General features: G+C 47.9%; 3 protein-coding genes across 5 annotated transcripts in view; 2 read left to right on the top strand and 1 right to left on the bottom strand.

Annotated features, from left to right (window-relative positions):
- The window catches only part of MLH3 (mutL homolog 3), a 32169-nt gene extending 31335 nt beyond the window's left edge, over positions 1-834 (top strand). For both annotated transcript variants that reach the window (XM_073610738.1, XM_073610737.1), the window contains one exon: positions 662-834. In XM_073610738.1, the coding sequence (XP_073466839.1) occupies positions 662-811 (150 nt within the window). In that variant the 3' untranslated portion in view covers positions 812-834. The remainder of the gene's footprint in view (positions 1-661) is intronic.
- EIF2B2 (eukaryotic translation initiation factor 2B subunit beta) lies at positions 801-6929 on the bottom strand. Its single transcript, XM_073610743.1, has 8 exons — positions 6653-6929; positions 4301-4421; positions 3330-3481; positions 3092-3255; positions 2927-3022; positions 2714-2851; positions 1105-1171; positions 801-1031 (listed from the first exon to the last, which is right to left on the bottom strand). Exons 1-8 carry the CDS (start codon positions 6813-6815, stop codon positions 874-876), a joined length of 1059 nt encoding a protein of 352 aa, XP_073466844.1. The 5' UTR covers positions 6816-6929; the 3' UTR covers positions 801-873.
- Positions 6930-7026: 97 nt separating this feature from the next.
- Positions 7027-26208, top strand: RPS6KL1 (ribosomal protein S6 kinase like 1). Of its 2 annotated transcripts, XM_073610741.1 has the most exons (11): positions 7028-7752; positions 9546-9806; positions 11440-11564; positions 14291-14383; positions 14873-14920; positions 20938-21070; positions 21148-21423; positions 21639-21728; positions 22902-22984; positions 23352-23447; positions 25981-26208. In XM_073610741.1, exons 2-11 carry the CDS (start codon positions 9611-9613, stop codon positions 26086-26088), a joined length of 1248 nt encoding a protein of 415 aa, XP_073466842.1. In that variant the 5' UTR covers positions 7028-7752; positions 9546-9610; the 3' UTR covers positions 26089-26208. The 2 variants fall into 2 exon arrangements, with proteins under 2 accessions (XP_073466843.1, XP_073466842.1); XM_073610742.1 differs by lacking the exon at positions 14873-14920 and having other exon boundaries at positions 7027-7752.
- Positions 26209-27820: the final 1612 nt, after the last annotated feature.

Below are 27820 nucleotides of genomic sequence, written 5' to 3'. Positions count from 1 at the left end.
CATTTTGACAAAAATGTTCGGAGCACACTTCCGGGAGGGGCGGGGCAAGTAGGGATGACGTCACACCCGACATCGATTTTTCGGGGTGCTTGCATCGATGCCGCATCGGGGACCCCCGAATCGCGATGCATCGATTCAATTCCACACCCCTAGTTTACATTCCTTGTGATAGAAATAAAAGTGATTAAAAAAGAAAAAACTAAAGTGACAGTATAAAATAATAAAGAAAATGTTTATTTTTTTAAAGCACCCCATCCCTCCGTGCTCGTGCTTATATATACTATACTTCAAAAACGCGCGTGCAAGAACGCAAAACGCACTGCAGAAACAGATCAAAAGCAAACTGCACAGGTGTGAACCAGGCCTAAGGCTAGCAAAAGACTAGGTTAAACTTTTCCCAGCATAGGTGAAGAAAAGGCATGAATTTCTAGGACGCTAGATTACCAACTGCTAACTACCCTAGAGCAGTTTTACAGTGCCCCAGTCCCCTTTAGCCAGAAGTATAACCCGATTGTTCCTGAATTCCTGTGTCCCCAATGGATGATGCACAAATCACTGGTACAATTTGGGAACCTAGAGACAAGCCAGCAGCAGGTGAATGGGTGGATTAAGCCCCGTATCCCAGGGATCTGCTTTAATTGCTCTCATTTTCTACCATCAGGTTTCTCCAAAGCCCAACCTGAGCCGTCTGCGACGCCACTACAAGGCCTGGAGGCTTTTTGGCACAGGGGCGTCTTGTTCCATGGAGCAGCCAATCAGAGCAGAGACTCATCCAGATACACAACACTCAAAGGCTGAAGTGGAACGTTAAATACACAATATTTATTTCTTGAATTCAGTCTTCATGTGTTTATTATGGCATATACAGCGGTATCACAGGTCATTGTCTGCAGGGTGGTAGAGTTCACTCATCAGACGGTAAATGTACGATGGAGCGTTCCCTCCGATATTGGTTATGAACAGTGTGATCAGCTCCGCAGGGACATGGTCAAAGATGGGACAGTGAGCACTAACTTTGGACAGAATCTCACCTGCAAAAGAAGAGATGTGTTACTCTCCATATACACAGTGCACAGCTGGGGAGCAGAAAAGAGCACCCCCTACCTTGTGAGAATGGGAGAACTTCTTGTGGGGACACAAACTTGTGGAAGGAGTCTTCTTCATTGGGGAACTGAGGAAGGGAAAAGACAGTCCTGTTATCACCAACATTCATCCCCTTCCAACAATTACAGTGAGGGAGGGGCCACATAAACTGACAAAGAGGATGAAGGAGGGGCCACATCCAGCAAGGGAGGAGATATACTGACAGAGGATTAGGGGTGGGGCCACATAAACTGACAAAGAGGATGAAGGAGGAGCCACATAAAAACAGGGAAGGAGCCAGACAAACTGACACAGAAAGTGAAGGAGATAAACTGACAGAGGATGAGGGAGGGGCCACATAAACTGACACAGAGGGTGAGGGAGGAGCCACATACAGAAAAAGAGGAGATACACTGACAGAGGTTGAGGGAGGAGCCAGACAAACTGACAAAGAGGGTGAGGGAGGAGCCACATACCGCAAGGAAAGAGAGGAGATACACTGACGGGTTGAGGGAGGAGCCACATACAGCAAGGGAGGGGATAAACTGACAGAGAAAGAAGGAGGGGCCACATAAACTGACAGAGGATGAGGGAGGGGAAACATAAAGCAGGGAAGGAGCCAGCCAAACTGACAGAGTGAGGGGAGGAGCCACATACAGCAAGGGAGGAGATAAACAGGATGAGGGAGGGGCCACATAAACCAACACAGAGGGTGAGCCACATACAGAAAGAGAGGAGATACACTGACAGAGATTGAGGGAGGAGCCAGACAAACTGACAAAGAGGGTGAGGGAGGAGCCACATACAGCAAGGGAGGGGATAAACTGACAGAGAAAGAGGGAGGGGCCACAAACTGACAGAGAATGAGGGAGGGGCCACATGAAGCAAGGGAGGAGCCAGACAAACTGACGCAAAAGGTAATGCAGGCCATACACAGTCGAATTTTGAACAAATTTTCTTTTCAAAATCAGAAAGTTCGTTTTTTTTTTTTTTTTTTTTGTGATCCGATGATGCCACCATTGATTTTCGAAATTCAGCCGACCAAGCCTTCAATTTCACCTTATGTTGCTACAGAAAATAATTTGTGGCTGGGAATCTTCTTTTCTCTCCGTAAATTTTCTTTTCTTATTACATTTCTTGTACGATTCTCCCATCATTGATTAGAAAATAGTTTGTTTTTCTAAAAATTCCCAACATTCCTCAAATTTAAATGCCGCACGAAAATTGGCCATTGCTGCAGCCAACTAATGGTGCGAAATTCGTACGAAAATTCTTTGATACGATTTTGGAAAGAAAATTCTTTTGAAATTCGAACCGTGTATGGCCGGCATTAGGGAGGGGCCATAAACACAGACAAAAGGGTAAAGGAGGGGATTGCACGATGTGACACAGAAGAGGTTGGAAGGGTCACACACAGCAAGGGGGAAAAAAAGGCACAAACTGATAGATGGCGAGGGAGGAGGTGCACAAACCGACACAAGGTGAAGGCGGAGCCACAAAAACTGACACTTGGTGAGGGAGGAGCCTACAAACTGACACACAGTGGGAAGGACAGGCCACAGATACTAATAAGAGGGAGTTACAGAAACTGCCGCTATTACCACCAACATTCCCCACACTTAGGATGTACCTGTGGTGACAGTTTGAACATGGGTGCGCACACTATGAGCGGAGTGGAGTGATGCTTTGCGGCCAGAGCCAATGCATGCGTCCCGGACACTGCGCGTAGGGAGCCATTAGCCAGGATGGTCTTAGTGCCTATAATAACCTGAGAAAGAAGGGATATTGTCACCTGCCACACACAGATCTGGCCAGACTGACATCACCCCCCCCCCACACTCACTTTATTCACACGGGACATGACTGCGAAGATGGCAGCATCTGTGATGACTGTAGTCTCTATACCCGCTTTCGCCAAACTGACCGCCATTTCGTGACCCTAAAAACAAGAAGTGTCAGCAGTGGGGAGTAGATGACCTACCTTGCATGTAGAGTCCCCTCTACTTACCTGACAGAAAGGGGCGCACTCAGCCACTATAACATGGAATGTTCTCTTACGAGCGGCCTCCTGCAGAAAACGCAGCACAGTCCGTGAACTACCAATTGTCATGATCACCTCGTTGGAATGGATGTGCTCCTTGGCCTGGGTTTCAATGTTGTCGGTGGTGCCCTCTGCCGGGAGACATTGACCAATGAGAAACAGACATGGTGGAGAGAGATGTTCACACGCCGCGGCAGATTATTACCCAGTTCGACGAGCAGCTCGTTTACGGCTTCGATCACATTGGCTTTTAGCAGCGGGAAGAAAGTGCTGAAGTCCTCGCCGAGTCCCTCCTCCACCATCACCAGCTTGTGGAGAGATTCCTGCTGGTCATTCTCCTCACTGCAGCCGCGCAACCTGCGCACAAGATGGACACCTATTAGGTGGCATGCAGCAAATCAAACCAAATGATTTAATAACTGAAAAACCATGACCATACAGTGGGTTAATGATACGTATAATAATATTTAGTCCACAACACAGTGCAGGAAATTTAAAGGGGCACAAAGGTTGATTGCATGGGGGTGTGTCAGCAAGAGGCAGAGAAACAACAATACACTGACCTTCCCTGTGCAAAGCTGTGCAGGGGGGCGTCTCAGCCCAGGTCTTGGCCATTGAAGGGCAGGCAGGCTGTGCTCCCGGCACATCCAGAAAACTGACCACACTGGGATGAATGTGCTCTCATGCCTAGTGAGGTCAGTTTGAACTAGAATAGTAGGGTGGCAGGATCACTAGGTATTTCACACAAAGGAAGCAATACAAAGAGAACGGGATAGTTCTTAACAGAAGTACATGGTACAGCAGCCACATATAAAGAATATGAAATGTTGGGGTAACAAACACTTTAGGCCCAGACCACCTGTCAAGTAATAAGGCTCATGGTGAGAACTATGAGGCTACAATTAACACCCCCCCCCCCCCCCCCCGGAAAAGCTCAGTGACACCCATCAACATTCCCCCACACAAAATTGTACAGCCCAGCTCACTTCCTGAAATGTTCTGAGAGAAAATGAAGCCATCATGCTAATCCCATGGCTTAACGTCTATCTCTGGAGCAAGCATAGAGATCAGGAGTTCAGACTTCACTGGCTTCATGCTTGTCGAGGTCAGAAATGGCAGTCCTCATGGTACAGAAGGGCACAGAGTGTGGTGCGAGGTATGATGGAGGCTCCTCACCTGCCATACTCTTCACGGATGAGTTTTAGCACCCGGCGAACCATGTTCCCTACGGTGGTCTCCGAAGGCTGTGCAGCCGTCATCCTCCTCCCTTCCCTCCGGATAATGTCCATCAGCTCCCCTAGAGGAATGAGAGATGTTACACAAGTGACCAAACTGCCCACTGTACACCCCACGCCTGAGAGTGACCCTTATCACCACCACACATTGCAAGGGTGATCCCATCATCTACAGGGAGGGTTCCTCACCATCTATCCACATTGGGGGGGTGACCCTGTCATTTGTCCTCATCCTGGGGAGTGACCCGGCTTGTCCCCTCTCATCACCGGGGTGAACCTCTGTTTGCCCCCTCTCCCCTATTATTTGCCCTCATACTGCTGGTGACTTTGCTGTCTATCTTTTTTTCTGGGGGTGATCCTGCCATCCTCTCTCGTCATGGGGGTGACCGGCCATCTGCTCTCGTCCCAGAGTTGACCCAAACCATTTGTCGTCATCCTGGGGTTGACCCTTGTTACTGTCCACCCTCATCCCCACTGCCACCCAATGACCACCCTCCCTAGTCATGGGGGTGACATTCCAACTGTCCTTGTTCTGGAGGTGACCGCATTGTCCTTCCTCGTCATGGAGGTGACCCACTATCCACCAGCATTACAGGGGTTCCCCTCCTCTCTCTTATTACATGGGTGCCCCCTAACGTCTGCATTGATACTGATGGTGAACACACCGTCCATTCTTTTCCCGCAGGTGAGCACATCTTCCTCCCTTATCATGGGGGTGACCTGCCATCCATCCTTAATACAGGGGTGCACCCCCCCATGACCACTGTTATCCTGCGAGTGACCCCACTGTTTGTTTATATTTGGGGGGTGACCCGGCTGTCCATCCTTGTCCCAGAGGTGACCTTGTTGTCCTCCCTTGTCCCAGAGATGACCCAAACCGTTATTCCTCATCCTGGGGCTGACCCTTTGCCAGAGTTGACCACATCTTCCTTCCTCATCATGGGGGTGACCTTCTATCCACCCTTATTACAGGGGTGCAACTGCCACCCAATGACCACCCTTATCCTGGGGGTGACCCCACTGTCCGGCTTCATTCGGGGGTGACCTACGGTTGCAAATTTTTTTTCAAGCCAAACCAAATTTTTTTTTTTTTTTTTTTTTTTTTTTTAGCATACACTATAGGATTGTAACAGACCTGGAAAACCTTTAGGCACGCCAAAGAGAATAGTAATGCAGCGCACATATTGTCCACTTATCCTCCTGTCAAGCCCTGTTCCAACCCACATTCCTCTCTGAATAATGTGTCCGGGTTTCAGGTAGACTGAAACCCGGACAGGTGATTCAAAACCCGAACTGTCTGGGTGGCAACCCTAGGGTGACCCCGCCATCTATCCTTGTATCGGAGGTGATCTCGTTGTCCTCCCTTGTCACAGGGGTGACCCACAGTCTATCCTCATCCTCGTGGTGACCCGGGGGGGGGGGGGGGGGGGGGCAACGGGGCAATTGCCCCCTCCGAGAATGCGGGTGAGTGAGAGAGCCGGCGGGCGGCTCCGTAGGTTAGAGAGCCACCGGGCGGCTCCGCGGAGACAGAGAGACAGCAGGCTGGCCCGGCGGCTCAGTTGGTGAGCGGGAAGGTGACAGAGCGGATGAGCAGCTGTGCGGCTCGATGTGTGAGCGGCTGCTGGCCGATCAGGGAGCCGGCGGGCGGGGGAGCAGAGAGATGACATCATCTCTCACCGCCCGGCGCCCGCTCTGCATCCCTGCAGTTCCCCCTCACTGTGCAGGCAGCCTCGGCAGTAGAGAGATTACATCATCTCTCTGCTGCCTGACTCTGGGACACAAGAGACCACCTTAGCAGGAAAGTGATAGAGCAAGTGACTGTCAATCCGCAACGTGTGGCAGGTGACGTGACAATCTGCATCTGGTGACAGGCAACATGGCAAGTGACAATCCGCATTTAGTGACAGGCGACGTGGCAAGTGACAATCCGCATTTGGTGGCAAGTGACAATCTGCATCTGGTGACAGGTGACGTGGCAAATGACACACTTGGAGCTCCCACTGATTCTGCATTATGGTGAGTTAAACCATTTAATTTTTTATAACAATGTAATAATGCGCTTCAATCATCCTGACACCATAACAACCATGGTGCCGTGATGATTGAAGCGCTAACCCCAGCCATTTCCCCGATAGATTTACCCCAAAAAAAAATATTTTCTGGCAGTGCCCCTCCCCAGACTAGACTCTGGATCCGCCCCTGTGGTGACCCCATCCACATCCCCCCCCAGGGGGTGACCGCACTGCTTCCCCTTTGCTCCTGTACACCCACTGGGGGTGGTGTGGGGCCTCACCTGCATTGCCCCATCTGGCCTGAGCGATAATACGGCGAAGAAGGGCCACAGTCTCTCGGGCGGTCTCCTCCGAACTTGAGCGCCCTCCCCCCCTCTTCAGGCCAGTGATGAAAGCTTCAATCCGCTCCGATAACTCCGATTCCTTCTCTGATCCGCCCGGCATGGTGAAAACCGTGACGAGGAGCACCAAGATGGCAGACGGAGGAGGAGAAACATGGCGGCCACGTGACGTCACCGCGCAGCGCACGTCTCACTCAGGTGCTCCGTCAGATGAGTAAAGTTTGTTTCCTGGCACCAGTGAGCACGTGACCTACTCACGCTTTTCCCGCACGGTCTCCTCCCCAGCTGGGCGGAGAGTAGAGGGGAGAGGGCGGGGTAATGGGAGGAGCTGAGTGGGTTGAGCGGGTCGGAGGAGGTGTGGTTCTTCTCCGGTGTGCACGGTGCATCAGCAGTTGTTTTAGCTGACAGTCTGGGGGAGGGGAATAACGCCCGGTATTCCTCCTCCCGTACTCACTACAATGTGATGGGAGGGGAAAGGGAATGATATCGGGGATTGTGGGCGGTTCTTAAAGTGTGTGGAGGAGATTGTACAATCTAATTGGATTAGCATTTCCAACTCCTGTAAACCTGTGACTCCGCCCACAATACAGCCCTCAGGACTAAAGGGCGGAGCTGTTAAACCCTGTGACCAATCACATTGTAGCTGATAATGCTCAACTCTGTATTCTAGGTGAGAGGAGGAATCTGATTGGCTGTCAGCTATGTTTACAGTATACAGTGGCACACATTCTACTCTCTCATTGGACTGTGGAGAAATTGGAAATAGTGTACTGTTACCCTTAGCAACCATTACTGGGAGAATGAAACAAGGACTCTGATTGGTCTTCCTGGTTTCAGGTGTGAATGGCCCTTGGAGGGTTCGCTGACCCCTGACATCGGTGCAGCGGACTGATTTCATCTGATGCTGCATGTGTATGTCCCTTTAATCTGCAGCAGGATGCTTATTGGCTGCTGGAGTATGATGTCATCTACAAGACTGAGGAGGGGGAAGCAGAGCTCAGGGTGGAGCAGACAGTTGATGCTGGAAATACCTTCAAGAGGTAAGGAGGGCCCGTGTGTGTTGGATGGATGGATGGATGGATGCTCCTCCCCCCCCCCTGCGCTCCCTGTGTGCTGCTTCCATCATTGGTGACCTCTCTGTAAATTCTTCCACTGCTACGGCAAGTGTGACTGCTCATCACTGCCTCATAATTCGTAGGATGTCTCATCCCTTGTCATCCTCTCCATCTCTGTCCTTAGTGACCCTCCATCACTAATGACCCCTCCTTCCACGTCCCCGACAGGTCTTCTCCATCCCCTACAGGTCTTCTCCATGCCGGTCCCCGACATGCCTTCTCCATCCCGGTCCCCGACAGGTCTTCTCCATGCCGGTCCCCGACATGCCTTCTCCATCCCGGTCCCCGACAGGTCTTCTCCATCCCGGTCCCCGACAGGTCTTCTCCATCCCGGTCCCCGACAGGTCTTCTCCATCCTGGTCCCCGACAGGTCTTCTCCATCCCGGTCCCCGACAGGTCTTCTCCATCCCGGTCCCCGACAGGTCTTCTCCATCCCGGTGCCCGACAGGTCTTCTCCATCCTGGTCCCCGACATGCCTTCTCCATCCTGGTCCCCGACATGCCTTCTCCATCCCGGTCCCCGACAGGTCTTCTCCATCCCGGTCCCCGACAGGTCTTCTCCATCCCGGTCCCCGACAGGTCTTCTCCATCCCGGTCCCCGACAGGCCTTCTCCATCCCGGTCCCCGACAGGCCTTCTCCATCCCGGTCCCCGACAGGCCTTCTCCATCCCGGTCCCCGACAGGCCTTCTCCATCCCGATCCCCGACATGCCTTCTCCATCCCGGTCCCCGAAATGCCTTTTCCATCCCGGTCCCCGACAGGTCTTCACCCCGGTCCCCGACAGGTCTTCTCCATCCCGGTCCCCGACAGGTCTTCACCCCGGTCCCCGACAGGTCTTCTCCATCCCGGTCCCCGACAGGTCTTCTCTATCCCGGTCCCCGACAGGTCTTCTCCATCCCGGTCCCCGACATGCCTTCTCCATCCTGGTCCCCGACATGCCTTCTCCATCCTGGTCCCCGACATGTCTTCTCCATCCCGGTCCCCGACATGTCTTCTCCATCCCGGTCCCCGACAGGTCTTCTCCATCCCGGTCCCCGACAGGTCTTCTCCATCCCGGTCCCCGACAGGTCTTCTCCATCCCGGTCCACGATATTCCTTCTCCATCTCTGTCTCTGATATTCCTTCTCCATCCCCGTCCCCGACAAGCCTTCTCCATCCTTGTCCCCGACGGGATTTTACTCAAGCTTGCCTTGCATACACATGGTCACACAAAAGTTCGCTGAACTTTCGACCGTCAAGAACGCGGTGATGTAGAAATGAATGTAGAAACGCGCTGAGTTCAGTGAAATGAAGTTCAGTGCTTCTGAGCATGCATCGAATTGTTTCCGAGCATGCGTTGGAATTTTGCACGTCGGAATTGCTACACACGATCGCATTTTCGGATAGGAACTTTTTCCAACCGACAAATTGAGAACATGCTCTCAATCTTTTGCTGGCTGGAATTCGGCCAGCAAAAGTCCGATGGAGCATACACAGGGTCGCATTTTCCGACCAAAAGCTCTCATCGGTCTTTTGCTGGCCGAATTTCCGATTGTGTGTACGCGGCATTAGACACCGACACTGATATAGATTTAAAGCAGAGCTGTTTCTCAACCAGCCAGATTCCTTGTTTCATGTTCACAAAAACAAAACCTAATGTCTGATTGCTTACGATGAAAATGACTCCACTCTCTGATGGGAGGGGACAATTCTGATTCTTTTGTACTTTTTTCATTACAGCCACACCCTGAATACGGTGGCACCTTCCTGGGACTTCCCACCTCGTGTCACAGTTCAGGTGGGAGATGAGCTGTGATAGAGACTTTTCCTGTCATTATCGAGTTATTGAGCCAACATCCAAAGCGCCGTCCAAGAGGGATTATCTTGTGGATGCAGCCAAGCAGCTTCACGTGGCGCAGGAGCGGGATGCTAATGAAGAGTATGAGGCTGCATTCAACCACTACAAGCATGGCGTGGAGCTCCTGCTCAGTGGGGTGACAGGTCAGTGTGGACAACCGAATAGACAAGAGTCCAATCTGCTGCGGCCATATTGTAAATGATAATCCAATGAGTGTCATTAATGTGACATTCTATAGTGGAGGAGTATGTCTTAGTTTTGTTCCTCTCTAAGCTGATTGGTTGGTTGCTACACTGTGTTGCACTGTCCTCTCTGATCAATCACCTCCCCCTCCATTACCCTCTCCTCCATCTTCTTCCCCGCTGCCTTCTCCTCTCTGCTCCATGTTCTTTCTCGTTGTCCTCTCCATAATCCTTCATCCTTTCCTCCATCCACCCCCCCCCATCTCCTCTTTTTCCAGTCTTCTTCCCTGTCTCATCCTTTCCTTTCTCCTCTATCTTCTCCCCCCCCCCCCCCCCAATCCTTTCATTTATCCTCCATCTTCTTCCCTGCTGTGCTCTCCTTTATCCTCCCATCTTCTTCCCCGCTGTCCTCTCCTTTATCTTCTTCCCCATCTTCTCCTCTGTCCTCAGTCTTCTTCCCCTCCTCTCCTCTTAGCCTTAATTTTCTTCCACTGTGCTCTCCTCTAGCCTCCACCTTCTGCCCAGCTGTCCTTTCCTCTATCCTCCATCATCTCCCTGCTATCCTCTTTTCAATCCTCTATCTTCTTCTTTCCTGTCCCCTCCTCTATCCTCTGTCTTCTACTCCACTTTCTTTACCTCTATCCTCTCTTCCTCTGTTGCCCTCTCCTCCAACCTCCATCTTCTTCCCTTCATTCTCTCCTTGATCCTCCATCGTCTATCCTCTGTCTTCTTCCCTACTGTCCTTTTGTGTATATTTTTTTCCCCCTGTTGTCCTCTCCTCTATTCCCTGTATTCTTCCTCACTGTCCTCTCCTGTCTCCTCCGTCTTTTTCCTAGCTGTCCTCTCCTCTATCCCTTTTCATCTTTCCTGCTATTCTCTCATCTATCATCTGTTTTCTTCCTTGCTGTCCTCTCCTCTATCCTCCATCTTTTTCCTAGCCGTCCTCCTACTCTGTCCTCTTTCATCTTCCCTACTGTTCTTTCCTTTTTATTCACCGTTTCTCAGTGCTGCCCTCCCCCCCGTTAAGCTGGCCATAGATTTCTCCATTCACACAAATGAATTTGATGGAGGAATCCCCTTTCCCCGCAGGATTCCGTGCTGTCAGAATACACTGATCTGTAGCTGCAGCCCATTGGCTGAGCAAACAAAGTTTTCCATTTTGTCCATTCGTCAGAAGCCAATATAATGATCTACTCGAGTGGGGATGGCCACACAAGTGGAATATCAACTGGTCCCTGCTGAACCAGCCGAAATTCAATCCATCTATGGCTAGCCTAAAGCCCCATACACACTAATAGATTTACCAAAACCATATAATATGAGGTCAAACCTTAAGAGTTTCAATTTGTATGCAAATAGGCAGGCCCTTGCACTACATGGTTTTGGAAAATCTAACAAAAATCTGCATTAAATTGAATATTGTGTATGGGGTGTAACTCTATTTCTTCTCCCACAGTCCTCTCCGCGTTTTTTTTTTTTCCTCTATGCTCCAACTTAATTGGTATAATGTATGGTAGTGATCTTCACATTTTCATCTCTGCTCTGATTTGCCTCTGCCATCTCCTCTTACCAGTTCTTTGGGTTTTTCTTGCAGTGGACCCGAGTCGGGAGCGACGCGATGCAGTCAAACGGAAAATCTCACAGTACTTAAAGCGTGCTGAAGAAATTTTTAACTGTCACTTGCAGAGGCCTCTGGGAAGTGTGGGTGGAGCAGCAGAGGTCAGTCCTGAGATCTGTATGGCTGAGGAAGGGAGCAGGTGATGTGTGTGTGTTAAAGACACATTTGGGTTTCTTTGCTCTTTTGTTAAAGAGCATTCTGTGTGATGTATTGTGTGGATGTGACTTCTCCATGGAAACATACCTACACTCAGCCAGCTACCTTATTAGGTTCACATTTCTTGTACTTGTACTGTCTGCAAACAGTCACCCCTCTGGTACTTTTATGGGTTGTGTCATCAGTAGCGCTCAGGTCTGCTGTGGCATTCAGATAGGCACAAGATTACCAAAAGTATTGGGACACCTGCCTTTACACGCACATGAACTTTAATGGCATCCCAGTCTTAGTCTGTAGGGTTCGATATTGAGTTGGCCCCCCTTTGCAGCTATAACATCTTCAGCTCTTCTGGGAAGGCCGTCCACAAGGTTTAGGAGTGTGTCTATGGGAATGTTTGACCATTCTTCCAGAAGTGCATTTGTGAGGTCAGGCGCTGATGTGGAATAGAAGGCCTGGCTCGCAGTCTCCGCTTTTATTCATCCCAAAGGTGTTTTATTAAGTTGAGGCCGGACTCTGTGCAGGCCGTCACATTCCTCCACCCCAAACTCGCTCATCTATGTCTATATGGAAAATGAGGGGAATAACTGCGCTACAGTGAAATACATAAACAATAACAATTATAGCCGCGATTCATCTATGTAACACAAACACAGTGAAATTAAATAAGAAAAAAAGGGGGGGGGGGGGTTGAATCGCGCTAAAACAGATTGGTGATCATACACATCATCACCAAACCAAATATTTAGAACTAAGTTCCCCTTTAGTGTATACATAATATACAAAACACATGTCAAATGAATAATCAGTCCAAAAATAAAATGTTCAAAGTAATAATAAAAAGTCCATGTATAAAAAATAAATCACCCAAGTGATATGAAAGTATCTTAAAAAAGTTCCAAAAAACATAAATTCTTGCTGTGAGAAGAAAAAAGCGTGCTTGCTCCACCACCAGACTGGCCGCTTACCAGAAACTCATGATCCCCCGTTACAGAGGATCAGAGAAAGCTGTTTGTTAATACTGCTTCGAACCACGACCAATGGATCAGAGACCTTATACCGAGATGGGACATCAAAGACTGCAGGGTCAGGCTAAAGATGTTCACACTGACAGGTACTCAGACATCAACCCACAGCATTGCAGATACGGTCATAGAAGGAAATAAAGGCTCCATATAGTGTAAAATCATTGACTTTATTGGATAAGTAAAAAGTTAAACTCACATGTTAGTAGACAATAGTAGGCATGTAGTGTAGTCTGGAGCGCCGGCCGGAAGCTCACAGACAGCCCGTCCTACTGGAAACAACAGCAGCAATGGGAGGTGACGAGAACACGTCGCTCTGCCCTACGCGGCGTTTCGTGATAGAGTCACATCATCCAGGGGCCTTTGGTTTGGTGATGATATGTCTTTATGGACCTTGCTTTGTGCACTGGTGCTCAGTCATGTTGGAACAGGAAGGGGCCATCCCCAAACTGTTCCCACAAAGTTGGGATCATGAAATTGTCCAAAATGTCTTAGTATGCTGCCACCTTAAGAGTTCCCTTCACTGGAACTAAGGGGCCAAGCCCAAGCCCTGAAAAACAACCCCATACCAAAATCCCCCCTCTACCAAATGATTTGGACCAGTGCACAAAGCAAGGTCCATAAACACATGGGTGAGCGAACTTAACTAGCCTACACAGAGTCCTGACCTTAACCCGATAGAACACCTTTGGGGTGAATTCGAGCAGAGACTGCGAGCCAGGCCTTCTCCTCCAACATCAGTGCCTGACCTCACAAATGTGCTTCTTGAAGAATGGTCAAACATTCCCATAGATGGACTCCTAAACCTTGTGGACAGCCTTCCCAGAAAAGTTGGAGCTGTTATAGCTACAAAGGGTGGGCCAACTCAATATGCAACCCTATGGACTAAGACTGGGATGGCATTAAATTTCATATGCGTGTAAAGGCAGGTGTCCCAATACCTTTGAAAATATAGCGTTTGTTCAGTCTATAATCTCTAATATGTGCCTAGAAAGCTTTCCCCATTTTCCATTGCCTCCAGCCTGAACTGACCCTGGACAGGATGGATCCATGGATTTTTCTTATGTGGCCAAAATTAGTCCCTCCACTTGTACAGTAAAATGGCGGTTCCTCCGACCACCAATATTCTTCTAATCCTTAGTCCCCCCGTCCTGGTGATCTGGTATTTCCTGTGGCCTAATTTTCTTGGAGGAACCCCAGCTGGTCTTCTGCTGTAGTCTGTCCTTTTCATGACTCCCCATAGTGGACGTTCGACCTTCTGCCCATCATTGCTGTAAATAGTCGTTATTGGAGCTGCTGTGGCATCTGTCTGAACGTTCTCTTTTGACCTCCCCCATTAACAAGGTTTTCCCCACAAATCTGCCACACAGTTGATGGTCAGCAGATGTGCATTCTGCATGCCTGGAACCTAAAACCTCTATACAGACGCCTAGATAATGATAACAATGACTTAAAGAGGAACTTCAGTCCTGTCTTTACTGGCTCTGTTGATGTCCCTAAAAAAAGTGCCCAAAGTTTGTACGAAGGCACAGACCCAGCCATCCATATTCCTGCCAGTTACTGAACCTCCCTTCAGCAGAAAGATTAGGGTCTCTGGCCTGATAGAATGAAGGCCCATGTGTGACTTACCAATTCTATTCCTATTTCAGGGTTACAGCAGTTTGAGATTTCGACCAATCAGAGTCCTGAGTGCGGCTGTGGAAAATTTAAAGCGTTGCCAAGTGTTGCAGATTATTGACAAGGTAACCAATATTGTGTTCCAGTGTATGATTGGGCATGTCATTTTGTGGGGTGGGGCCTAACGATGCCACATTGGCTGCAAAAGAGTTATACTCTCCTGTGAAGTGAATTAGGAAACTCACATCTTTTTCGCTCTCTATTCCCCCTCTTTTACCCCACTCCATCTATTCTGCCCCCCTTGCCTACCCCCTCGCTTCTGTGACCCTTACCCTCTCTATTCTGCACCTCCTCTCTATCCCGCCCCCTCTTTGCTGCTCTTTCTCTAATTGGCCTCTCTCTTTATCCCACCTCCTCCATTCTGCCCTTACACGTTATTGCACCCCCTCTATTCTGTAACTCTTTTTCACATCCCTCTGTTCTGCCCTTCCTTCCTTCTGAATGTCCTCTTAACTCGCCCCCCTCTATCCTGCTCCTCTCCCTTATCTGTTCCTCGCTTTATCCTACCCTGTGTATTTTGCTCCTCCACTATTTCTGCTCCCACCTGGATTTAGGTGCAGTTGGTTCGTGATCCATCCACAGGAGCAACATTTATCCTAAAGGTAAAAGTGTTCCCCCTTCGCTACACTGATTGCTGATTTTTCTGAACTGATATATAAAACTTTGGAAAGATAATATATATTAGTGTGGAGCGAGGCTGGGGTTATTGATCTATAGATTCCTGGAAGGAGAATATGGATTAGTGAGGAGCAGGACTGACGATATTGATATTGAGGAGCCTTGCAAAGATAATATGTATTGGTAAGAAGCAAGGCGGAGGTTATCAATATATAGAATCCAGTGGCAGCTGGTGCTCCCATTTTTTTTGGGGGGGCGCAAACAAAGCCCCAACCAACCCCATACCCCCCCGTTCACTCACCCGCAATAGGGCCTACAGATAGATAGCTAGACACTGGGTGGGAGAGAGAGAGAGACAGACAGACAGATATTGGGTGGGAGGGGGAGAATGAGAGAGATGGTTAGATAGAAAGTTAGATAGATACCGGGTGAGATAGATAGATAGATGCATACATACATACATACATACTGGGTGAGATAGATAGATAGACACTGGGTGGGAGGGGGAGATAGATAGACAGTTGATGATGAGGACTTGCATATCTCTGTTAATGAGGCTCTGTCCTGAGCAGGCTCCAATCCGTGGCTAGTGACAGCTGCCCTGACACCTCCTCTACCTCCTTCCTTCCATACACTGGCTGGCTGGGAAGGATGTCTTATCTTGGTGTGACTGTGTAGTCACATGGCAGTAGAGGAGTCCGCTCCTCATGCTTCCTCTGCTCGGGCGCACTGGGAGATAATAGCAGAAGTGACATCATAACTCGAATGTCACTCAAAGCACCCGGCCATAGTAATGCATATAATATGCATAGTAATGCGGAAGCTACTCGGCATGATGGATCGTGCCACAAGGCGGGTTAAAAGCCCGCAAATGAAGCGACGCGTCTGCAATCTCGTGATTGCATAGACGTGGCGCTTCCCATAGTGCACTGTGTACGGCGCCCGAACACAGTGCACTAATGGACCTTTTTTTCTATTTTTTTTTTTTTTTAAATGACCAGTTTAAAAAAAAAAAAATATATATTTTTTATGACTGTCCGGAGGGGGGGCGGCGCCCGTGCACCCCCTATGGACGGGCCGCCACTGATAGAATCCTGGTGGGAGGTAAATATGTATTAGTGAGAACCGAGGCTGAGATAATTGAAACATAGATTCCTGGAGGGAGAATATGGATAAGTGAGGAGCAAGACTGAGGATCTTTGGAAAGATAATATGTGTTAGTGAGGAGCGAGGCGACGTTATTGATCTATAGAGTCCTGGAGGGGATATCATGTTGTAGTGATGAGCAATGCTGAGTATACTAATATATACAGTCTTGGAGGAATAATATACACTCACTGGCCACTTTATTAGTTACACCTGTTCAACTGCTTGGTAACACAAATTGCTGATCAGCCTATCACATAGCAGCAACTCAATGCATTTAGGCATCTAGACGTGGTCAAGACCAGTGGTTCTCAACCCTGTCCTCAAGTACCCCCAACAGCTCATGTTTGCAGGTTTTCTTTTACCTTGCACAGGTGCTTTAAATCAGAGTCAATGACTTGGTAATTTGGACAGCTATTTTATCTAAGAGAAATTTTATCTAAGAGAAATTACTTGAGGACAGAGTTGAGAACCACTGGTCAAGAAGACGACTTGCTAAAGTTCAAACCGAGCATCAGAATGGGGAAGAAAGGGAATTTAAGTGACTTTGAACGTGGCATGGTTGTTGGTGCCCGACTGGCTGGTCCGAGTATTACAGAAACTGCTGATCTACTGGGATTTTCACACACAACCATCTCTCAGGTTTACAGAGAATGGCCTGAAAAAGAGAAAATATCCAGTGAGAGGCAGTTGTGTGGAGGAAAATGCCTTGTTGAGGTCAGAGGAAAATGGACAGACTGGTTACAGATGATAGAAAGGCAACAGTAGCTCAAATAACCACTTGTTACATCCAAGGTAGGCAGAATACCATCTCTGAACACACAACACATCCAACCTTGAAGCAGATGGGCTACAGCAGCAGAAGATCACACCGGGTGCCACTCCTGTCAGCTAAGAACAGGAAACTGAGGCTACAATTGGCACAGGATCACCAAAATTGGACAATAGAAGATTGGAAAAAGGTTGCCTGATCTGATGAGTCTCGATTTCAGCTGCGACAATCAGATGGTCGGGTCAGAATTTGGCGTAAACGACATGAAAGCATGGATACAAGCACAGTTCAGGCTGGTGGTGGGGGTGTAATGGTGGGGGGGGATATTTTCTTGGCACACTTTGGGCCCCTTAGTACCAATTGAGCATCGTATAAACCCCACGACCTACCTGAGTATTGTTGCTGACCATGTCCATCCCTTTATGACTACAGTGTCCCCATCTTCTGATGGCTCCTTCCAGCAGGATAATGCTCCATGTCACAAAGCTCCAATCATCTCACCACTGGACAATGAGGTCTCTGTACTCCAATGTCCTCCACACTCACCACATCTCATACAATAGAGCACCTTTGGGATGTGGTGGAATGTGAGATTCACGTCATGGATGTTCAGCCGACAAATCTGCAGCAACTGTGTGATGTTATCATGTCACTATGGACCAAAATCTCTGAGAAACGTTTCCAACACCTTGTTGAATCTATGCCACAAAGAATGAAGGCAAAATGGGGTCCAACCCGGTACTAGCAAGAAGGTGTACTTAAAAAAAAAGTGGCCGGTGAGTGTATATTGCATAGCTCCCGACAAATCTGCAGCAACTGCGTGATGCCACCATGTCATCTCTTGTTGTGTCTATGCCACGAAGAATGAAGGCAGTTCTGAAGGCAACACCAAGGTGTACCTAATAAAGTGGCCGGTGAGTGTATATTAGTGGGAAGCGTGGTCCAAGCTGATGATGTAGAGAGCCCTGGAGGGCGCTGAGCCCACAGAAAGTATTAGGGAAGGGGGTTCAGGTTGGGAAGAGATGCAGCATTAGAATATCTGCTGATTGGGACGTTTTCTGTGCTGGATTGGGAACCAAACACAACGTTGTTGAATTTTTTTTACAATGTACTGTACAGCCAAGCTTTGCACTTTAACTTATTTAGTGGCTCCATAGAGAAGGCATGTCCTGGCAATATGTGATTATTCTAAATAACGCAGAAGCCTCTCTGATATGCAAGTACCAATCAGCTGATGCATCGCTGATGTAATAAGATAAGACGTAATCTATAAAACACTAGCAGGATCTGATGAGACTCGTGACAATGGCACAGACCGAGGAGTAAAGCAAGGCCATCAATTAGGAGAGATGACGTGGGGGTGTGGGCGGATGAGCGACGGGGGGGACACCAATCAATAGAGATGATGGGGAAGTGTGGGTGGGCAAGAGGATGATGTTCTGCAGTGAGTAAGAGTGGAAGATGAGAATGAGAAGAGTCAAATGTCTGGATTGTGGAGGAGGAGAATGAAGATCGGAAAGATCTATTCAGGCAGAGACATTGTAGAACACACAAAGATCCATAGATTGAGGTAGACTGAGGTAGATGGGTGCGGGGAGAGGATGGAGGAGGAGGAGAAGAGTGTAGAGAACATTTAAGTGAAGAAGAGGGAGTGGTAAGAAAATGACACAAGATGAGGTCTCCGTAGATTGAATCATCTGGTTGGAGAAGGGAGGATGAAGGAGAACGGAGACAACCCAGGGGGGGGCCCTTCCTAGGCTGCAGTGATCAGAATGTCCTGTAAATTTTGGGAATGAGATAACAGACTATTATTGGCTGTTGTAAAATATGGGGACAGAAGAGCGGTAGGGCACCTCGGCACATTAGGAGCAGTTGGGCATTTTTTTTTCAACTGCTCCTGAACTCTCCTCTATGTTATCTTATCAGTACATGTACACAGGGTCGTTTATAGTCGTTTCTAGGCAGTTGAGTTTAGAGGCCTTTTTTGGAAAGCAAAAAAATTAGTTCAGATGCTGAGTTTAGAGGCATTTCAAGCGCCAAACGCTTCTAAATGCGGTAACTCGCGTTTAGTTTACAGGCGTTTTTCATTTTTTGGCTATTTTGAAAAAAAAAAAAAAAAAAAAAATTATATATATATAACGCTTCTAAACGCAAACGCGGCAAAACAGATGTTTTAAATGTGGGCATGTGTGTATATATATAGATATATATCTATATATCTATATATAGATATATATCTATATATATATATATATATATCTATATCTCTCTCTCTCTCTCTCTCTCTCTCTCTCTCTCTCTCTCTCTCTCTCTCTCTCTCTCTCTCTCTCTCTCTCTCTCTCTCTCTCTCTCTCTCTCTCTCTATATATATATATATATATATATATATATATATATATATATATATATATATATATATATATATACATACATACCCACATTTAAAACATCTGTTTTGCCGCGTTTGCGTTTAGAAGCGTTTGAAAAAAAAAAAAATTATATATAAACGCTTCTAAACGCGGCATGTAAACGCGGCAAAACAGACGTTTTAACCACTTCAATACCGGGCATTTTCACCCCCTTCTGTCCCAGACCAATTTTTAGTTTTCAGCGCTGTTGCAATGTAAATGACAATTGCGTGGTCGTGCGACGTTGTACCCAAACAAAACCTTTTTTTCCCACAAATAGAGCTTTCTTTTGGTGGTATTTGATCGCCTCTGCGGTTTATATTTTTCGCGCTATAAACAAAAGAAGAGTGACAATTTTGAAAAAAACACAATATTTTTTACTTTTTGCTATAATAAATATCCCAATTTAAAAAAAAACAAAAAAAAAAACAAATTTTTTCCTCAGTTTAGGCCGATACGTATTCTTCTACATATTTTTGGTAAAAAAAATCGCCAATAAGGGTATATTGATTGGTTTGCGCAAAAGTTATAGCGTCTACAAAATATGGGATAGATTTATGGCATTTTAAAAAAAATTTTTTTTACTAGTAATGGCGGCGATCTGCGTTTTTTTTTTTTTTTTTTTTTCCGTGACTGCGACATTGTGGCAGACACATCGGACACTTTTGACACATTTTTGGGACCATTCACATTTATACAGCGATCAGTGCTATAAAATTGCACCGATTACTGTGTAAATGTGACAGACAGGAAAGGGGTTAACCACTAGGGGGAGACAAGGGGTTAAATGTGTTTCCTAGGGGAGTGATTCTAACTTTAGGGGGAGGGGACTCACAAGGGGAGGAGACCAATTACACACACAGATCCACGGTCCTGCTCGGTTAACGGGCAATCGCAGGTGCCCGGCGGACATCGCGGCCGCCGGGCACACGCACCAGGTCCCGAGCAACGCAGCGGGCGCGCGCCCCCTAGACGGCCGGGAAGCCCAGGCTGTCATATGACGCCCGCTCCCTGGATGGGAGATCCCATCTGCGGACGTCATTTGACATTGGGCGGGTATTGAAGTGGTTAAACATGGGTTACTATCTGTCAAGTTAAAATCGTTCAGGAGAGGTTGTAAAAACGTCCCGTGTACATTAAGCCTTAGGGTTTATATTCTGGGTCCCCGAAGATGAAGCGATTGGCTCCTTTCATTATCTGTGAGATGACCATGATTTTTTTTTTTTTACCCCCTACAAATCATGTTTAATAACCCAGAAGACAAAAACAAAGAAGTGGCGCTCTATGGGTGAAGCATAAAAACTTGCAGAACTTTAGCCAAGTAAAAAGTTCTGCAAGTTTTTATGCTTCACCCATAGAGCGCCACTTCTTTGTTTTTGTTTTTTGTTTATTCATTTTTCAAGTGGTTTGGTGGCTGCACTAGGTCCTAGCTCCTTTTATACCTTCCAGGATTCGTATACCCACGTATGAACTGTCAGCCATATAGCGCTCAAGGAACTCTGTTTTTTGTTTAATAACCCGGAAGGCCTGGAATGAGTGTTGTGTATGTCCCCAAGCCGCAGCCATCTCAAAGTTTCCATGATGTTGTTTTGGGTGTTTGCATTGCCTGACGTTCCCCACAGGTTCTGTAGGGTTATCTGTTCCTGATGACGATTCTTTCTTCCTGTCCTCGTAGTCTCTGATGAAGTCTGGCCGTAGCGGTAATGGAACAGTAACAATTATTCCGCAGGGTGTTCCCTTCATGGTTCCGCTGCAGCGATTCTATGTCAGTGATGACTCCGTGTACCTTCAGTTGCAGCATGTTAAAGGTCAGTCATGTGACAGTTGCTGATCCCAGCATGCTTTGCTTTCCCCCCCTCCAACCATCTGCTTTCCTTCCTTGCAGGTGGCCGGCTCTGGGACCATCTCAGGAAATTACGAGCACAAGAAACAAACGGCAGACAAGTCCCGCAGGTATCGGTCTGTAGGGCTGATCAGGGCATCAGCCAAGCACAGCATGAGCTAAGTGTGTCTCTGGACAATGCTTCTCCAGCAGTGGGCGTCCTGGATTCACAGGTCCGATTGTGGGCGGCACAGCTGGTGTTGGCGCTGGATACTCTTCACCAGGAGGGGGTGCTGTGCCAGGATTTGAATCCTCGCAACCTGCTTATGGGGGAGAAAGGTGAGATCTTCCCTGTAACACCCCAGCGACCCATAGAGTGCCTGCAAAACAGAACACAGCACTGACAATCTAATCGCCTTTATTAGAAGTGGCCAAAAATCACCATCTCAGTCCTTAGCTGTGCTCTGTTTTTTAGCAGTTGTAAAGCTTCACTCTACTCCTCTGACATAAGATGACAATGTAAGTTTAAATTGACAATATAAATTGTCCCTCAGGTGAGGTATGCTTGACATACTTTGGCCAGTGGCGAGAGGTTGACCATGTCTGTTGTCCGGAGGCAGTGGAGAACCTGTATGTGGCACCAGGTGAGACACAAAGTCCTCTTCAATCTTCTGACTATTTTACCTTCCCAGTCGTCCCTCTGATTCCTTCCCTTGCCAGCACTGATCCTATCACCTTCCAAGCAACCTCATTCCCTTCCTGGTCGGCGCCTGGCCTATTACCTTCCCAGCAATCCCTTGGAATCCCTCCCTGGCTGGCGCCTACCGTGTTACCTTCCCAGCAATCCCTTGGATCCCCTCCCTGGTCAGCGCCTGGCCTATTACCTTCCCAGCAATCCCTTGGAATCTCTCCCTGGCTGGCGCCTACCCTGTTACCTTCCCAGCAATCCCTTGGATCCCCTCCCTGGTCTGTACCTGGCCTGTTACCTTCCCAGCAATCCCTTGGATTCCCTCCCTGGTCAGTACCTGGCCTGTTACCTTCCCAGCAATCCCTTGGAATCTCTCCCTGGCTGGCGCCTACCCTGTTACCTTCCCAGCAATCCTTTGGATCCCCTCCCTGGTCTGTACCTGGCCTGTTACCTTCCCAGCAATCCCTTGGATTCCCTCCCTGGTCTGTACCTGGCCTGTTACCTTCCCAGCAATCCCTTGGATTCCCTCCCTGGTCGGTACATTGCCTGTTACCTTCCCAGCAATCCCTTGGATTCCCTCCCTGGTCGGTACATTGCCTGTTACCTTCCCAGCAATCCCTTGGATTCCCTCCCTGGTCGGTACATTGCCTGTTACCTTCCCAGCAATCCCTTGGAATCCCTCCCTGGCTGGCGCCTACCGTGTTACCTTCCCAGCAATCCCTTGGATCCCCTCCCTGGTCAGCGCCTGGCCTATTACCTTCCCAGCAATCCCTTGGAATCTCTCCCTGGCTGGCGCCTACCCTGTTACCTTCCCAGCAATCCTTTGGATTCCCTCCCTGGTCGGTACCTTGCCTGTTACCTTCCCAGCAATCCCTTGGATCCCCTCCCTGGCCGGCGCCTGCCCTGTTACCTTCCCAGAAATCCCTTGGATTCCCTCCCTGGTCAGTACCTGGCCTGTTACCTTCCCAGCAATCCCTCCCCGGACAGCACTTGTCTTGTTACCTTCCATTATAAATCTATTCATTGCTTTTTTCATGTAGAAAAAAGATGAAAAGATAAAGGGAGGAAAAAAAAATTAAAAATGTTTTTCTCTTTATATTCCTGCTGTTGTTCACTGACCTGTCCACAGAGGTCCAAGGGGTGGGGCCAGTGAGCGAAGCCTGTGATTGGTGGAGCCTAGGAGTTCTACTCTATGAGATACTGTGTGGTCAGGTGAGTAAGTGATAAGTATGTGTGGCCTGGCATTGTTGTGGGTGCCCAGCGTGCCTTTTTTTGCCCAATAGTTAATGACTCGCCCCTGGGGTGGGTGCCTTGCCTGCCGTGTCTCGCCCCTGGGGTGTGGGCCCTGCCTGCCGTGTCTCGTCCCTGGGGTGGGTGCCCTGCCTGCTGTGTCTTTCCCTCTGACGGATGTATCACCTTTTGTGAGTGTTCGCCTGTTCTCTTGCTCTGGGATGGGTGACTGCATGCTGTGTTTTGCCCTTTAGAGGGAGCCCTGCTTGTTGTCTATCACCCTGGAATGGAAGCCCTGCCTGTTGTGTCTCGCCCTGTGGTGGGTGTCTGACTTGCTGTGTCTCTGCAGTCTCTTTGCAGGAACCTGAATTCGGGACTCAGTGCTCACATGGCAATCCCCTACCCAGAATTCCTCAGTGCAGATGCCATTTCTCTGTTGAGGGAGGTAAGTTTATGGGGTGTATTCCCATCATTATGTTTATTACCATCTCTAATTAGGCTGATCTTTCTCAAATTCCAGCTTGAGCACCACATTCCACTCTGTATGTTTAATATTTCCCAGTAAGGCCCCTTTCACACTTGTGCGATTTGGGACTGCAAGGTCGCATGACAGGTCGAACCCCATGATTTCCAGTTGGTACCGTTCATATCTGTGCGACTTCTTCAAGGTAGTCCCTGCACTACTTTGGTCCGACTTTGATGCGACTTGAGTTCCATAAACCTCAAGCTTACACGGGCATTGCTTCAAGTCATGGCAAAATCGCGCGACTTTCAGTTTGCAAAAGTGTCAATGGGGCCTAATTTTTCATAAAAAGCTACTGAGATTTCACTCTTTTCATGGGACCACAGCAGTTCTCATATACAGCTGGTTTCGCTGAATGCTGACATAAGAATCTGAGAATTAACGGAGTAATAAAATGGAGCCGCATACAGAGAGTATAGGCAGGAAAGGATCTGATACTGATTAATAAATCTGAGATCCCCTTTTGAGTCTGTTATATTTCCTATCAAATACAATTTTTTCAAAATTTCTGTTTTTGTCAAGTATTCACATATCTCCGGAGAGTATTCACAGCACTTCACTTTTTCCACATTTTGTTATGTTACAGCCCTATTCCAAAATGGATTAAATTCATGATTTTCCTCAGAATTCTACAATCAATACCCTATAATGACAACGTGAAAGAAGTTTGTTAGAAATCTTTGCAAATTTATTAAAAGTAAAAAAAGGAAAAAAATCCCATGTACATCAGTATTCACAGCCTTTGCTCAATACTCTGTTGAAGCACCTTTGGTACCAATTACAGCCTAAAGACTTTTTGAGTATGATGCTACAAGCTTGGCACACCTATTTTTGGTAAGTTTCTCTTTGCAGGACCTCTCAAGCTCCATCAGATTGCATGGGGAGTGTCGGTGCACAGCCATTTTTCTCCAGAGATGTTCAAACGGGTTCAAGTCTGGGCCACTCAAGGACATTCACAGAGTTGTCCCATAGCCACTCTTTTGTTATCTTGGCTGTGTGCTTCGGGTCGTTGTCCTGTTGGAAGATGAACCTTCACCCCAGTCTGAAGTTCAGAGCGCTCTGGATGGAGCAGGTTTTCATCAAGGATGTCTCTGTACATTGCTGCATTCATCTTTCCCTCCATCCTGACTAGTCTCCCAGTACCTGCCGCTGAAAAACATCCCCACAGCATGATGCTGCCACCACCATGCTGCACTGTAGGGATGGTATCGGCCAGGTGATGAGCGGTGCCTGGTTTGCTCCCGACATGTCACTTGCCATTCGAGGCCAAAAAGTTCAATCTTTCTTTCATCAGACCAGAGAATTTTGTTTTTCATGGTCTGAGAGTCCTTCAGGTGTCTTTTGGGAAACTCCAGGTGGGCTGTCATGTTCCTTTTACTGAGGAGAGACTTCCGTCTGGCCACTCTACTATACAGGCGTGATTGGTGGAGTGCTGCAGAGATTGTTGTTCCTCTAGAAGGTTCTCCTCTCTCCACAGAGAAACACTGGAGCTCTGTCAGAGTGACCATCGGGCTCTTGGTCACCTCCCTGACTAAGGCCCTTCTCCCCCGATCGCTCAGTTTGGCCGGGCGGCCCCCTCTAGGGAGAGTCCTGATGGTTCCAAACGTCTTCATTTATGGATGATGGAGGCCACTGTGCTCATTGGGACCTTCAATGCAGTAGACATTTTTCTGTACCCTTCCCCAGATCTGTGCCTCCATACAATCCTGTCTCGGAGGTCTACAGACAAATCCTTGGACTTCATGGCTTAGTTTATGTTCTGACATGCACTGTTTATCTGACATGTCCAACAGAATTTACCTCAGGTGGACTCCAGTCAAGTTGTAAAAATATCTCAAGGATGATCCGTGGAAACCGGATGCACTTGAGCTAAATTTTGAGTGTCTCGGTAAAGAATACTTATGTACATGGGATTTTTTTATTTTTAATAAATTTGCAAAGATTTCAAACAAACTTCTTTCACACTGTCATTATGGGGTATTGTTTGCAGAATGTTGAGGAAAATAATGAATTTAATCCATTTTGGAATAAGGCTGTAACATAAATTGTGGAAAAAGTGAAGCACCGTAAATACTTTCTGAATGCACTGTACATAGGATGGCAGGAATACATGCTGTCAAGTGGGAAGTCTGTCTGAGGGGAAAGTTCTTACAACCTTCAGAGGTCATCTGAGCAGAATTATAGTGAAGTCTAACTTACAGAACTAGGACTTTGGAATTTTGTCAATTATAGTTGGAGTTCTATGTCATTGTCAGCGTCTGTGTGACAATAATGGTGCTGTGTGATGTCAGGATGGTGAACGGGGTTGGAGAGGCTCCTTGTATGACCACCAGCAGCCATTCTAATTGCTGATGTTTTTTTTTTTTTTTTTTTGCCCCTTGTCCAAGATTTTATATGAATTGGCATGTCTGTAGAATTTAACATATTGTATAATCACAACACCTCTATCCTACAGCTTCTGCATTACGAACCAGAGAAGCGACTCGGCTTCGGCCCAGGTGGTGCACAGAAGATAAAATCCCACCCTTTCTTCAGCATCATCCAGTGGCACAAGCTGGTGTGAGCAGCCACAGGAAGCAACCAATATCGGGATGCATGCCACTTTGATGTCATGTAAAGGCCACAAAAGTTCCCATCACTGTGATGTCACATGTTCACATGAACAATAAATGATCGCACTCTGCTTCTGTCTGTGTTTGTATCCGCATCCGAAACGTATCCCGCCAGATCAGAAGGGGGGGGTGGCTAAGAACATTCGCTCAGCTCCATATCAGTCTTACACCATCCATAATAGAGTCCACAGCAACCAATCAGCTACTCCATTTCATCTTGTTTGTGTAGAGCATAAAGAAGAAAGGAGTAATCTGATTGGTTGCTGTTGGATAGGTGAAAAAGAGGGTGAGGCTCCTTGGATATGTCTCCCATCACCCCTGTCAGGTTTGAAATATGGGGGCTGGCATTTGCTATTTGTTTTAAAGCTGATTTTTGAGATGTGAGTGGATGTGTGTTGGACGTGCTCCGGCTCTTCCATTCTCCTGATAACTCTGATCTACCTCCTGAGATTTACACCCAGTGGTAACTGATTTGCCTCCCTGAAACCTTCCCCTACTTGGGCAGACTCCTTGTTCTTAGAAGTGCAGCATGCTGGTTGTTCACTAGTGTTAGAGGATAACTCGATTGGATTGTACCTGATAACCCAGTGATTTTCAGCCTTCTTTCTCCGGTTGCCTGCTGAATATTATCGGCATATTATCTCCTTTCCCCTTCTGCACACGGGTGCTCCCTGGCTGGGGATAGGCTAGTTCCGGCTGGAGTCGGTGATGCTCAGAACCGCTTCGGTGAGCCAAAGTTTGATGCTACCATTTTCCTTACAACTCGGCGGTGTCGAGAGCTGTGACCAGTAAAGCTCGGCAGAAATCGGCAGGGTCCGCAGAAACTTGGATTGGAAAGACTGGTAACTTTATAGTATAAACATGAGGCGAGCAGAGCTGTAAACCAGCAGAATTCTAAAGCGGAGTTCCAGCCGAAATATGACTTTTAAGATAAAAATATCCCTAGAATACTTATGCCTCGTGCAATGTAACAAAGGTATGCTGTAAACTATGCCCAGTTTTCCATCTGTGCAGCATTGTCTTCTTTCTTTTGTGAAGTTTCTGCACAGCGCAGCCATCTCCAGTGTAGACATCTGGCTACCCAGCATGCACCTGCCAATCTCTCACATGTGCAATTTTGGTCAGCTTGGCATGGCACAGCCATGTCAAGCTGACAACGATTTTCCATATGCACCAATGTTACTGGAGCTGTGCAATGCCAAGCTGGCCAAGAATTTCCATGGATGCCAATGTTAAATGTTACTGGAGCCCTGCGGCGGATTTGCCGCAAGATCACTTTTATCGGCGATGGGAGTGGGGCTTACCGGAGCTGTCGGTGGCGGCGGAGACGATTGGGTCCTTCTCGGTGTTAGGCATGGAGACGAGTGAGGGGAAGATGGCCCCCACCCTTTTCCATTGCATTGCAGGGCAGAAGCAGTGTCAAAATGTCACTTCCGCCCATAGCTCCAGCGGGGTCCAGCAAGGGTTATCTGTCTCCATGTGTTCATCTCTAGAGACTCTGGAGACAGGTAACCCTTGCTGGATTCTGCTGGAGACAAAAACCTTGATTGCTATATGAGGAACGTTCCTGGGATAGCATCCTTTGGATAGTACCTTGGTGTCGCTGGCTAGCCTTCCTGCAAGGAGGCTGGAGGAACATCCACAGAGCTCCCTGCGGGACACATTCTGAGGTCTGCATATCTC

Source organism: Aquarana catesbeiana, linkage group LG13 (genome assembly GCF_042186555.1).
Source record: "Aquarana catesbeiana isolate 2022-GZ linkage group LG13, ASM4218655v1, whole genome shotgun sequence".
Classification (NCBI taxonomy): domain Eukaryota; kingdom Metazoa; phylum Chordata; class Amphibia; order Anura; family Ranidae; genus Aquarana; species Aquarana catesbeiana.
This window is presented reverse-complemented; position numbering and strand designations above follow the sequence as displayed.

Coding starts and splice junctions, on each gene's coding strand:
- EIF2B2 (XM_073610743.1), bottom strand. CDS start 6,815: ATGCCGGGCGGATCAGAGAAGGAATCGGAGTTATCGGAGCGGATTGAA. Junction 3,023..3,091: donor AGTGCGCCCCTTTCTGTCAG/GTAAGTAGAGGG, acceptor TCTTGTTTTTAG/GGTCACGAAATGGCGGTCAG. Junction 1,032..1,104: donor AGTTCTCCCATTCTCACAAG/GTAGGGGGTGCT, acceptor CTTCTTTTGCAG/GTGAGATTCTGTCCAAAGTT.
- RPS6KL1 (XM_073610741.1), top strand. CDS start 9,611: ATGAGCTGTGATAGAGACTTTTCCTGTCATTATCGAGTTATTGAGCCA. Junction 11,565..14,290: donor GTGTGGGTGGAGCAGCAGAG/GTCAGTCCTGAG, acceptor TTCCTATTTCAG/GGTTACAGCAGTTTGAGATT. Junction 22,985..23,351: donor ATGAGATACTGTGTGGTCAG/GTGAGTAAGTGA, acceptor GTGTCTCTGCAG/TCTCTTTGCAGGAACCTGAA.